Below are 14,450 nucleotides of genomic sequence, written 5' to 3'. Positions count from 1 at the left end.
TCCAATGGACTAAGTGCAGAATTTTATAAAGAATTTTTCGAGAAAAAGTCCATTGCTCTTAGAAGTTTTTAAGGATATTAAAATTGAGGGAAGCCTGGCCCCATCTATGAGGAGAGGTGTCATAAGCTTAACTTATAAAATTAAAGGGGGTGGAAGGGATCTGAAGAATTGGAGGCCCATCACATTATTAAATGTGGATTATAAGATCTTGGTGAGGGTTATGGCAAGTTGTACAGGGCCTTGGTGAGACCGCACCTTGAGTATTGTGTGCCGTTTTGGTCACCTTACCTGAGGAAGGACGTTCTTGCCATGGAGGGAGTGCAGCGAAGATGCACCAGGCTGATACCTGGGATGGCAGGAATGACGTACGAGGAGAGATTGTGTCAATTGGGCTTATACTCACTGGAGTTTAGAAGATTGAGAGGGGATCTCATCGAAACCTATAAAATTCTGTCAGGTCTGGACAGACTAGATGCAGAAAGGATGTTTCTGATGGCCGGGGAGTCCAGAACCAGGGGTCATAGTCTAAGGATAAGGGGTAAGCCATTTAGGACTGAAATGAGGAGGAATTTCTTCACCCAGAGAGTGGTGAACCTGTGGAATTCTCTGCCACAGAGGGCGGTGGAAGCCAGTTCATTAAATATATTCAAGAAAGAGTTGGATATATTTCTTGAGGCTAAAGGGATCAAGGGATATGGGGAGAAGGCAGGGACCGGGTACTGAATTTGGATGATCAGCCATGATCTCATTGAATGGCGGAGCAGGCTCGAAGGGCCGAATGGCCTACTCCTGCTCCTGTCTTCTATGTTTCTATGTATGAAGGAGGTGTTGCCACAGATAGTTTTGCCCTCTCAGTCCTATGGAGTCATAGGCCAGGACATCGCAGACTCTGTGGTCTCAATCCGAGATGCGATAGAGCTCATGGACGAGAGTGGGAGAGAGGCTTATGTATTAAAGATAGATCAAGAGAAAGCCTTTGATAGGGTCTCATGAGTTTTTATTGAAGGTTTTGGAAGCATTTGGTTTCAAGGAAAATTTCATTCAGTGGATAAGGATTTTTTATTCAAACATATTTAGCTGTGTTAAATGTAATGGTTTTTTATCCAAGTATTTTCCGATACAGAGATCAGTGAGACAGGGTTGTCCCCTGTCCCCATTGTTGTACACATTGGTAGCAGAACCATTAGGTTACATGATGCGAAAGAAACAAGGTGTAGTTGGGATTGTGGTTCCCAGTTCTGGGCTGGTGTCGGTGATACACCAATATGCAGATGACACAACCTTAACATTGAGAAATGGGGAGTCAGTGAGGAAAGCTATGGATGTACTGGAGGAGTATTGTAGAGCTTCAGGAGCCAGTGAATTATACTAATTCCCAATGCCTGGTTGCAGGGAGGGGTAGTGGGGAATGGTTGGAGGGAAAGTCCCTTTAAGGTGGTGGAGGTTTTGGAAGTTCTGGGGGTGCAAGAACGACAGGGATGAAGTGGATCGATTAAATTGGTAACCGAAGGTTATGAAAATTAAAAAGATTTTAGGAAGATGGGAAAGAAGGTGGTTGAAAGTGCAAGGAAGAGCGACAGTGGTGTCTGCTCTCCTGCTATCTAAGCTATGGTGCTTGTTGACGGTGGAGGATATTCCTGAGTGGATGGAAAAGTCCATCCGAGAGGCTTGTGTGAGGTTTTTATGGGAAGAGAAACCAGCCTTGGTGGCTTACAATACCATCATTGGACAGAGAAATCAGGGAGGACTCAATTTCCCCGATATTGATTTGGAGAAAAAATCCTTTAGAATCAAATGGGTGAAGAGATTTCTTCAGAAGTCAAATACAAGTTTTTGGAAGAGTTGTTTTGAGCATTTTTTTTTAAAACGAAGTGGGATAGGAGGGCAGGGGATATTATATATGGAATACAATAATATGTTTTTGAAATCGATTAAACTTCTCCCTAGGTTTTATAAGGGGGTTGTAGAGACTTGGGCCCAATTTTTAAAAAGTGTGCAGTTTATGCCCAAGGGGGCTGAGGAATTTTTAGAACAGCCCTTATTTTTGAACAGGTGGGTCAACGTTGAAGGAGAGGTTTTATTTAATCAAGCTTTTATAAAAGCTGGTATTATATGTGTGAAAGATGTATTATACGAGGTAATTCTAGGTTGGTTGCCGGAAGCGATAGTGAGGGACATGGTGTGGGAGGAGGATCAGGAGATAGAGGAAAAAGCAATAGGGATCATGTATGAGAAGATTGTGAGGGCAATGCCACAGGATTGGATGGAAGAAATAAATGCGGAAATCTCCAAAAGGAAGTAAAATGCGTCCCGCTTTTCCAAGCTTTCTGCTGGAGAAAGGGGGAGAGTTGGTTCAATTTGACAACTGTAATACTCGAGATTTCTATGAGGTATGGCGTTTTGGCAGAGTATATACCCACAGCTTGACTGCAACAGGATTTGGAAGGGAGTGTGGGCAAATTTTAAATGTCCAGAGTGGATTGAACTGGATTTCAAATTGGCTCATAACCGGATTTTTACCATGACGGTCTTGTGCAAGATTGGACGAGAGGAGGGGGCAACTTGCCCAGTGTGTGGGACACGGGAGGAGACTCTGTCCCATTTACTGGTGTTATGTCCACAGTTAAATGATTTTAAGTACTATGTTCAACAGTTGTGTGAAGTTCTTTTGCTGGGTGGGGACCGAAGAGCGAGAATGGGAATCCTGTGGGACTCAATTTTGAGCTGGGGATTGCAGGAGAGTCTGCCCAAGTCTAGCGGAGCGGCAATTAATTTAATGTTCAGTTTGGCTAGATTCATGATTGTGCAAAGAAGGAATGCTCTGTTTTTTAAGGGGAGGAGAATCAATCTAAAAGAGTATTTTAAATGCAAGCTAAAAGATCATTATAAGGCTCGGTGGATGTTTTATTCAGAAAGGAATTTAGAGATAGTATTTTGCAATCAATTTTTAAAGTACAATCGATTAATATATGTTACAGGAGACAAATTAAACTTTAGGTTTTGATGTTAAAATGTGGTGGCGGAATGGCTGTGCAGAGCGGCGGAATTGATTTGTATGATACAATGAAATGATCACGATGTTGTAAATGTTCAATAAAGTATATTAAAAAAAGAAGTGGGTAGCACACTCGCCTCTGAGTCAGAAGGTTGTGGGATCAAGTCCCACTCCAGGGACTTGAGCACATAAATCTAGGCTGACACTCCAGTGCAATGCTGAGGGAATACTGCACTGTCTTTCAGATGAGACGTTAAACCAAGGCCCCATCTGCTCTCTCAGGTGGACATAAAAGATCCCATGGCACTATTTCAAAGAGGAGCAGGGGAGTTATCCCCAGTGTCCTGGCCAATATTCATCCCTCAAGCAACATAGCAAGAACAGATTATCTGGTCATTATCACATTGCTCTTTGTGGGAGCTTGCTGTGTGCAAATTGGCTGCCGTGTATCCCATATTACAACTTTAACTTAGCTCCAAAAGTACTTCATTGGCTGTAAAGCACTTTGAGACGTCTGGTGGTCGTGAAAGGCGCTAAATGTAAGTCTTTCTTTCTTTCTTTCTTTACCACCTCCAAAATCAGACATAATAAAATGTGCCAGGACAGCAGGGTTAATATCTGCAGTATAAGGAAATCCCATCTAGCTGCAGGGCCTTTCCTGTACCATTTGTTTCAAAGAGGATTATGCTCATAACATTTCAGATCAAGGAACTAAATTAAGAGTTTTGAAAGCATTGTTTTAATTGCAACATTGATAGTCTAACCAATACCAGGATAACAAACTGAACAAAAATAGCCTGCTAATCACAAAGGCAAACTCCAACTATTAGCATTAAAAAGCACAAAGGGTTCATCCTGCTAACAGCTTACATTTGACTGAGGAAGATTCAGTCCGAAGCAATACATTTGGAGCCCATTAAAAGTAGGTGACTGCTGCTTTGCTTTGTGCACTGTTCTTTTTCTGTTGCCCATTATATAGGGCCCTGGTGAGACCACACCTGGAGCATTGTGGACAGTTTTGGTCTCCTTACCTAAAGAAGGCTATGCTTGCCATAGAGGGAGTGCAATGAAGGTTTACCAGACTGGTTCCTGGGATGGGGGGGATTGTCCTATGATGAGAAATTTAGTAGACTAGGCCTGTATTCTCTAGAGTTTAGAAGAATGAGGTGTGATCTCATTGAAACATACAAAATTCTTACAGGACTTGACAGGGTAGATGCAGGGAAGATGTTTCCCCTGGCTGGGGAGTCTAGAACCAGGGGTCACAGTCTCAGAATAAGGGGTCGGCCATTTAGGACTGAGATGAGGAGAAACTTCTTCACTCAGAGGGTGGTGAATCTTTGGGATTCTCCACCCCGGAGGGCTGTGGAGGCTCTGTCGTTGGGTATATTCAAGACAGAGATCGATAGATTTTTGGACATTAAGGGAATCAAGGGATATGGGGATACTGCAGGAAACATAGAAGATAGAAGCAGGAGTAGGCCTTTCGGCCCCTCGAACCTGTTACGCCATTTAATGAGATCATGGCTGATCATCCAAATACAGTACCCTGTCCCTGCTTTCTCCCCATATCCCTTTAGCCTTAAGAAATATATCTAACTCCTTCTTGAATATATTTAATGAATTGGCCTCAACTGCCTTCTGTTGTAGAGAATTCCACAGGTTCACCACACTCTGGGTGAAGAAATTCCTCCTCATCTCAGTCCTAAATGGCTCACCCCTTATCCTTAGACTGTGACCCTGGTTCTGGACTCCCCCCGCCATTGGGAACATCCTTCCTGCATCTAGTTTGTCTAGTCCTGTTAGAATTTTATAAGTTTCAATGAGATCCCCTCTCATTCTTCTAAACTCTAGCGAATATAAGTCTAATCAACCCAATCTCTCCTCATACGTCATTCCTGCCATCCCAGGTATCAGTCTGGTGAATCTTCATTGCACTCTCTCCATGGCAAGAACATCCTTCCTCAGATAAGGCGACTAAAACTGCACACAATATTCAAGGTGTGGTCTCACCAAGGCCCTGTACAACTGCAGCAAGACATCCTTGCTCCTGTACTCGAATCCTCTTGGTATGAAGGCCAACATACCATTTGCCTTCTTAACCGCCTGCTGCACCTGCATGCTTACCTTCAGCAACTGGTGCTCAAGGACACCCAGGTCTCGTTGCACTTTCCCTTTTCTCAATCTATTGCCGTTCAGATAATAATCTGTCTCCCTGTTTTTGCCACCGAAGTGGATAACCTTGCATTTATCCACATTATACTGCATCTGCCCAATCACCCAACCTGTCCAAATCATACTGGAGTTTCTCTGCATCCTCCTCACAGCACACACGCCCACCCAGCTTTGTCTCTTCTGCAAACTTGGAGATATTACATCTAGTTCCCTCATCTAGATCATTAATATATATTGTGAATAGCTGGGGTCCTAGCACCGATCCCTGCAGTACCCCACTAGTCACTGCCTGCCACTCGGAAAAAGGCCCATTTATTCCAACTCTTTGCTTCCTGTCTGCCAACCAGTTCTCTATCCAAGTCAATACCTTACCCTCAATCTCATGTGCTTTAACTTTGCATGCTAATCTCTTATGCGGGACCTTATCGAAAGCCTTCTGAAGCCCAAATACACCACATCCACTCTCCCTTATCTATTCTACGAGTTACATCCTCAAAAAATTCCAATAGATTAGTCAAGCACGCTTTACCTTTTGTAAATCCATGTTGACTTTGTCCGATCCTGTCACTGTTTTCCATGTGCTCTGCTATTCCATCTTTTATAATGGACTCTAGCATTTTCCCCACTACCGACGTCCGGCTTACTGGTCTATAATTCCCCGTGTTCTCTCTACCACCTTTTTTAAATAGTGGGGTTACATTAGCTATCCTCCAATCCATGGGAACTGTTCCAGAGTCTATAGAATTTTGGAAGATGACCAGCAATGCATCTACTATTTCTAGGGCCACTTCCTTATGTACCCTAGGATGTAGATTATCAGGCCCTGGGGATTTAGCAGCCTTCAATCCCATCAATTTCCTTAACACCATTTCCCTACAAATACTGATTTCATTCAATTCCTCCCTCTCATTAGACCCTATGTTCTCCGACATCTCTGGGAGGTTATTTGTGTCCTCCTTTGTGAAGACAGAACCAAAGTATGTATTTAATTGGCCTGCCATTTCTTTGTTCCCCATTATAAATTCCCCTGATTCTGACTGCAAGGGACCTAACGCTTGACTTCACCAATCTTTTTCTCTTCACGTAGCTATAGAAGCCTTTACAGTCAGTTTATATGTTCCCCGCAAGCTTACTCTCATTCTCTATTTTTCCCCTCTTAATTAATCCCTTTGTCCTCCTTTGCTGAATTCTAAACTGCTCCCAATCCTCGAGTATGCTGCTTTTTCTGGCCAAATTATATGACCTCTCCTTGGATCTTATGCTATCCCTAATTTCCCTCGTTAGCCACAGCGGTCACCTTTTTTGTTTTATTTTTATGCCAAACAGTGATGAACAAATTCTGTAGTTTATCCATGCTATCTTTAAATGTTTGCCATTGCCTATCCACCGTCAACCCTTTAAGTAACGTTCCCCAATCCATCCTAGCCAACTAGTACCTCATACCATCGTAGTTTCCTTTATTTAAATTCAGGACCCTAGTCTCTGAGTCAAGTACTTCACACTCCATCTTAATCTATCATATTATGATCGCTCCTCCCCAAGGGGCCTCGCATAACATGATTGCCAATTAATCCCATCTCATTACATAATACCCAGTCTAAGATGGCCCGATCTCTAGTTGGTTCCTCGACATGTTGGTCCAGGAAACCATCCCGTATACACTCTAGGAATTCATCCTCCACAGTATTGTTACTAATTTGGTTAGCCCAATCTATATGTAGATTAAAGTCACCCATGATAACTGCTGTGCCCTTATTGCACGCATCTCTAATTTCCCGTTTAATGCCCTCCACAGCCTCAGCATTACTCTTTGGGTGTCTGTATACAACTCCCACTAACGTTTTCTGCCCCTTGGTATTTCTCAGCTCTGCCCATACAGATTCCACATCATCAGAGCTAATATCCTTCCTTACTATTGTGTTAATCTCCTCTTTAACCAGCAATGCTACCCCACCTCCTTTTCCTTTTTGCCTGTCCTTCCTGAATATTGAATACCCCTGGATGTTGAATTCCCAGCCTTGGTCATCCTGGAGCCATGTCTCCATAATCCCAATTATATTATATCCATTTACATCTATTTGCACAGCTAATTCATCCACCTTATTACGAAAGCTCCTTGCATTAAGACACAAAGGGCTGGATTTTGTCAATGGGGACGTGGTGGAGGCAGGACTCCCACTTTTTGGGTTGTAGTCCCGCCTCCATTGATTTGTGGCCAACCCACGCTATTTTCCCTTGATTGACCTTGTTAAGCCCGCCCAGCGAGCTCAGCAGGCCAATTAAGGGACACCTGGTTACTGGTGACGTCAGTGATTGACATTTCATCTGTTAAGAGCTTTTGACAGCTCTGTGAAGCTGTCAACCACTGACAATCTGTCTTCTAACTTGAGTCCTTCTACTCAGACTCAGTTAGAGATCTCTCCAGACCAGAAAGCAGAATGCTGCAGATTTTGACATTTCAGCGGCCATTCTGCTTTCTGTGCCGATTAACTGAGGGACTCCAGAGAACTGAAGGGAGGAAGCCTGCAGGAGAAAGTAAAGGCAAGTAAAACTTATTAAAACACTTTACACTTACCTCACACACTTACTTACCTCTGCACACCTGCACAACGGACATCTCGACCCCTCCAACCCCTTCAGACTGACGGTCCGCCTCGTTAAGTTGGCGTGGTTTGTCGCCGTCGGGAAGCCCACACTTCAGTGCTAAAAATAGGGATTAGGCAAAAAACTGCCTGTTAACTACCTGTTAACAGGCAGTTAATTGGCACTAATGCCCTTCCCACCTCGGGGAGGCGGCTCCCAGCACAGGTCGGATACTAGCCTCCTGGGACATTGGCACGGAGGCGGGTTGGGGGTGGGATGGGTTCGTGCCCCCCGATTCTGCAATTTTCCCACCACTCCTGCCTCCAAACCCGCCTCCACTGGGCTTGGAAAGTTGAGCCCCAGCCTTCAGGCTTGTTTTTTTTAACACTCAGTCCTTTTAGAATTATTATTTACTGTAGCCCTGTTTGATTTACACCCTTAATTTCTCTGCCTTCCACTTTTTCTTTTCTCCTTCCTGTCTTTTGTTTCTATCCTTACTTCCCTTTCCTCTTTCTTCTTGCACAGGTTCCCAACCCCCTGCCATTTTAGTTTAAACCCTCCCCCAGAACACTAGCAAACACTCCCCCTAGAACATCGGTCCCGGTCCTGTCCAGGTGCAAACCGTCCAGTTTGTACTGGTCCCACCTCCCCCATAAATGGTTCCAATGTCCCAGGAATTTGAATCCGTCTCCCTTGCACCATTCCTCTAGCCACATATTCATCTGAAATATCCTTCTATTTCTACTCTGACTAGCACACGGCACTGGTAGCAATCCTGAGATTACTACCTTTGAGGTCCTATTTTTTAATTTACCTCCTAACTCCCTATATTCAGCATTTAGGACCTCATCCCATTTTTTACCTATATGCACCACGACAACTGGCTGTTCACCCTCCCCCTCCAGAATGCCCTGTAGCCACCCCTTGACATCCTTGACCCTTGCACCAGGGAGGCAACATACCATCCTGGAGTCTCGTTTGCGGCCGCAGAAATGCCTATCTATTCCCCTTACAATAGAATCCCCCATCACTATCGCTCTCCCGCTCTTTTTCCTCCCGTCCTGTGCAGCAGGACCACCCATGGTGCCAGGATGTTGGCTGCTGCTGTCTTCCCCTAATAAGCCATATCCCTCAACAATATCCAAAGTGGTATATCTGTTTGAGAGGGGGATGGCCACAGGGGACCCCTGCACTACCTGCCTGCGGCTACTACTCTGCCTGACGGTCACCCATTCCCTTCCTGCCTGTGCAGCCTTTACCTGCGGTGTGACCAACTCATTAAACGTGCTATCCACATTGTCCTCAGCATCACGAATGCTCCAGTATGTATCCATTCGCAGCTCCAGCGCCGCAATGCGGTCTGCCAGTAGCTGCAGCTGGATACACTTCCCGCACACATGGTCGTCAGGGACACAGTGGAGTTGAGGTAGATGATCAGCCAAGATCTTATTGAATGGTGGAGCAGGCTCGAGGGGCCAAATGGCCTACTCCTGCTCCTATTTTTTATGTTCTTATATTCCAGAACTGAATATACTTAGTCACTGGTTTTGCATCAAAAGGCATAGAATGCAAAAGGAGGTCATGTTGAACTTGAACAAGATCTTAGCTGCAGTTGGAGTATTGTGCAGCAGTTTTGGGCATCCCACAACAGGAAAGATGCAAGAGCAATGCAAAAAGGTGCAGAGTAGATTCACTAGGATGTTACCATGGATAAATGGTTACAGTTACAAAGAGCCATTTGAGAAGTTAGGGCTTTTTGCACAAAACATTAACACTAAGACTAGTAGTTATTGTTGTAGTAGTAAAGTGGAGGTTAAGGGGTGGCTCAATAAAATTCTTCAAGATTATAAAGGGTTATGATAAGATCAATAGTGATAGCTCATTTCCACTGATCATTACATTATCAGCACTTTTAGTTTTAAACTATTAAGTGAATTTATGTAGCAAAAGATGAACAAAAGATGCCTTTTCTGGCTTTTGACTTTTAAATAGCAGTAATATGATACATAATTAGATTCACAGTAGAAATCCTTCTATTTAGTTCTTCAAAAGAAAAATAAACATTGCAATATAAACATTAAGCTATTCTTTTGCAAGTAACTTTTATATATGTGCAATCCTTCTTTATCTTGTATTTCTTACCACTGCAGAAGCTGTGCTGCAGTGAACTGTATCTCTTGGAAGTTCCAAACAGATTCTCAGATTCTAACAGCCATGGCACCTTAAATATATATGAAAAGTTACCAGGACTAATTGTCAACCATCAGAACTTCGGGTCTCCACGGGTGAGTACGCACGGGGTACTCACCCGTAGGCCAATGGAAGTGCCGGTTTCCTGCATGCACTGCGCATGCGCGGGAAACCGGCACTTCCGTTCCCCTGAAAGAAGGGGTTCAGAGTTTGAACGCGTGCGCAGGAGAGGCTGCGCGTGCGCATCGAACTTACTTTCTTTGCAGGTTTTCCCGGGAGGGTAAGTCTCCAGAATTTACACATTTAAAAAGCAGGCGTAAGGCCTGCTTTTTACAAGGTAAGTGGTGAATTAATTAAAATTTAAAAAATGTTCCCACAGGTTTATTATTTTTAAATACTTTAAAGCAAGGTAAGTTTATTTTTAGCCCCGTTAGAAAATAAAATTATTTTTTTCAAAAATTTAAATTGTTTAAAAGTTATTTCATGTAATTTATAGTTTATTTAAAAAGTGATTTAAAAAAAATGTATTTGAAGATTTTGAGATATTTTGGGGCCCGTAGTATTTATAAGTTTTGACAGGTCTTCCTGTCAAACTTATGAATGGGCATTCCCTGCTCCGATTGGTTCTCCATGGCCCACGTGATCCCAGGGGACACATCGAACTAACTGCACCCCTGGGATACGCAAGCACTGCGCGCCGGCAGCTGGAGCAGGCCCAGGATCGGAATTCCACGCGGGCCCATAGCACAACGGCCGGCGCGCAAGTTAAGTGCAGGTCGGGGGCTTACACCCGCAGGAAGCCCCCGACCCGAATTTCTGGGCCCATATATTGTGGCACAGAACTTTGGGTCTCCACGGGTGAGTACGCACGGGGTACTCACCCATAGGCCCAATGGAAGTGCCGGTTTCCTGCATGCACTGCGCATGCACGGGAAACCGGCACTTCCGTTCCTCTGAAAGAAGGGGTTCAGAGTTCGAACACGTGCGCAGGAGAGGCTGCGCGTGCGCATCGAACTTACATTTTTTTCCCAGGTTTTTCCGGGAGGGTAAGTCTCCAGAAGTTACACATATAAAAAGCAGGTGTAAGACCTGCTTTTAACAAGGTAAGTGGTGAATTAATTAAAATTAAAACATTTTTTCCCACAGGTTTATTATTTTTAAATATTTAAAAGCAAGGTAAGTTTATTTTTAGCCCCGTTAGAAAATAAAATTATTTTTTTCAAAAATTTAAATTATTGTTTAAAATAGTTATTTCATGTAATTTATAGTTTATTTAAAAATGTGATTTAAAAAAAAATTATTTGAAGATTTAGTGATGTTTTGGGGCCTGTAGTATTTATAAGTTTTGACAGGTCTTCCTGTCAAACTTATGAATGGGCATTCCCTGCTCCGATTGGCTCTCCATGGCCCACGTGATCCCAGGGGAGCATCGAACTAACTGCGCCCCTGGGATACGCAAGCACTGCGCGCCGGCAGTTGGAGCAGGCCCAGGATCGGAATTCCACGGGGACCCACAGCTCAATGGCTGGCGCGCTAGGTAAGTGCAGGTCGGGGGCTTACACCCGCGGGAAGCCCCCGACCCGAATTTCTGGGCCGATATCTGTCCAGTAAACACATAACTGAACAAATATCTTTGTTTGTTGTAAAGTAGCTTCTGTTTCAGGCTTTGCAGACAACCATGAAACTTGCAACAGTTGTGTCAAGTTAACCTTTGCACAAGATTCTGACTATAACTAGGTTTTTTAAACTCCTTATGACTAATGATTAACTTAAAGGGACCGCTACAGAATTAAAGTAACAGAACAAATTCATTTTTGTCACAGGTGCCACCTGATGTACTGCTAAGCCATCTCAGGTTTGATTCCCCAGTCTGTGTAGAGTTACCTGGGGTACTACAATTCACCTCAGTAGCAAGGATGAAGGGCAAAAAGAGAATCAAAGTCTGATTGCTATTGAGAGATCCCTGTCGGAAGTGTGTAAAACAGGACAGGATGGGGCTGTGATGTCCTCCACTGTTGAATAGTCTGTAGACTCTGTTCTAGGCTTGCACATGGCCAATTGGGCAATGTACCAGAGGTCCGTCATATTGCAGCAAGAGTCGAAAGGAGGAGAAAATGGAGGGTGAAGGGTCCTTTAAAGAAAAATATTTGAAACCAAATCTAATGTCACTGCAGAGAGTAGTCATATGGAGCAAATAACATGTCCAGCAATATTATTCCATGGTAGTCAGCAACTGCTTGGTGTGGTGTTCTTACCTGGATACGGGATTTTTCCATATGTGACTATTTCATACAGGAGTATTCCAAAGGACCAAACATCTGATTTAATAGTGAAAGATCCATAGCTTATAGCTTCGGGTGCTGTCCATTTAATTGGAAATTTAGCCCCTGAAACACAAAATATACTACTTCAATTATCTTTTGAACTTCGGTTTACCTTCTGGAACCCAACTTCCTCCTAAGTGAGAAATAGTCAGAACACTGTGAAGCATGTCATAGTACAAGGAGAATATAAATACTAAGCAGCTATGCACAGATATAATGACAGTGTTCCCCCCCCCAAACCGTACTCCCCTTCCCAAATATAGCTCAGAATAAGAAACCAAGGAATATAGATTGACAAAAACAAGAGAGTGAGAGAAAATAAATCTATGGAATAGCCAAAGAAAGGTGTTGGAATGAAGCAGGATCTGTGAAACTTAATTATATGGTAATTAAATTTTCTACTGATATGTTGTCACAATTTTTCACAATACCATAACTTTGTAAAAACAATTCTTTATATGCTCCATGGACAAGTGGTTCTGGATCATGGTTATTATTGCTATCAGAGGCAACCTTTCAAATGCAGGATAATTTTCCTTGCCATTGATAATTTTCTTTGAGATGTGGCATTCCATTTAAGTGAAATGTAATTGTGTTTTGGAACTGCTGTGTAGAGAGTCAAAACTTAAGATACTATCCAGGAGAAAATGGTGTTAAATTCAATACATTATGAAAATGCTGGTGGAAGTGTTCATAACCAAGAGTCAACCAGAATTTTGTAAATTATATTCAAATTCATGTCCAACATGAGAACCAGTGCCTTAGTAACAGAGCAACTTTAATTATCCACTTCAGGAACATCTTCTCAGCTTTAATTAAAGTATTTCAGACTGGTTGAGAATCAAAGATAAAATCTTATCAGATCATAGGACCCATGGTAATAGGCCCTACAAGTTAAAGTTTTCAGAATACTTTTGGTTCACAAAGTGACTATAATCAGGGGGTTAAAGTGGAAATGTATTCACATGCACTTGTAACCTCCCAGTCTAAGCTATTAGACACAGTCAGATGCTCATGTCCCCATTAACTTAAGATTAAGAGATTTTGTTTAACTTTTGCTATATTACACTTAACTAACAGAGATACCCAAATATAAAGACAAAGATTTTTCTTAGACTAGTAGACATGGTATAAAACACAATTAGTAACAGTTTTGCTACCAATTAAAATCAGCTGACATCACCACAAAATGTCGCTTGAATTGATAAAAGGTTCTTTTATTCTTTGAGATCAGAAACTAAAAGGTAGCAATTTCTATCACCACTGATTTGCTGGCTCTTGTGATAAAGATGCATAAAATTATGAATCTGACATTTACTTAATAAGGACCCCATTTAAAATAATCAATTGAGAAAAGTCTGGGAAGCAATGATTACAGGAAAATCATAGCAACTCAACCACTGCACAGAAACTGAAAGATAAGCATCCACATTGCTTTTAGTATCCATTGAGCCAGTGAACGTGAAAAGGAGGCTTCAGCCTCATTAAACCCTGGAAAAATTGTATAAAAGCTATTTATGCCATTTCTGGCAAAATTACAGAGGATGAGAAGGAGAACTGTCAAGAAAATTGACCCTCAAATTCCTGAAGGATCAGTGAAAAAGGTCAGTTATTTTCCATTTTCATTTTATAATTATGAAGATAAACATCTTATTTTAATTATGCTCCATTTATCATTAACCATTTTAACTAAGTCTTTTAAATCCATAGCAGTTTAGTGGAATTGTAAAATTTCCATCCGGTTTTCAGCTCAGGCTGTTGAAATGTACCTTCTTTGGCTGTGTACTCATTATCTTCAATTATTCGAGCAAGGCCAAAATCAGCGATTTTACACATCAGATTGTCTGATACCAAAACATTAGCTGCTCTAAGATCTCGATGGATGTAATTTTTTCTTTCAATGTACGCCATTCCCTCTGAAATCTACAATAGAACAAAATAATTTTAAGAGTTAGATTGTCTCTTGAATGTTTCAGCAACAATTATTACAAATATCTAATAAAGCCATGTCAGATAACATATGAAGTAAATTGAAAAAATGTAATCCCCAATGCAAATCTCAGGAAGAACTGATGGGCAATAACGTTAATAAATAATGAAGTGTGAATTATAGACTCAGGCACTGAAAGTCCATGAGCTACAATCCTGGTAGTTATGCCAGGATCAGGTCCGTCAATGTCCTC

At 42.3% G+C, this 14,450-nt stretch overlaps 1 protein-coding gene across 2 annotated transcripts in view; it reads right to left on the bottom strand.

The window, feature by feature from the left end:
* Positions 1–14,450, bottom strand: part of lyn (LYN proto-oncogene, Src family tyrosine kinase) — a 156,533-nt gene that overhangs the window by 15,832 nt on the left and 126,251 nt on the right. For both annotated transcript variants that reach the window (XM_085992966.1, XM_085992965.1), the window contains exons 11-12: positions 14,037–14,190; positions 12,199–12,330 (exon numbers count right to left, since the gene is read on the bottom strand). In XM_085992966.1, the coding sequence (XP_085849092.1) occupies positions 12,199–12,330; positions 14,037–14,190 (286 nt within the window). The remainder of the gene's footprint in view (positions 1–12,198; positions 12,331–14,036; positions 14,191–14,450) is intronic.

Source organism: Somniosus microcephalus, chromosome 7 (genome assembly GCF_052327205.1).
Source record: "Somniosus microcephalus isolate GS21.2 chromosome 7, FLI_Smic_1.0, whole genome shotgun sequence".
NCBI classification, from domain to species: domain Eukaryota; kingdom Metazoa; phylum Chordata; class Chondrichthyes; order Squaliformes; family Somniosidae; genus Somniosus; species Somniosus microcephalus.
The sequence above is the reverse complement of the archived record's forward strand: the minus strand, read 5'-3'. Positions and strand labels throughout refer to the sequence as shown.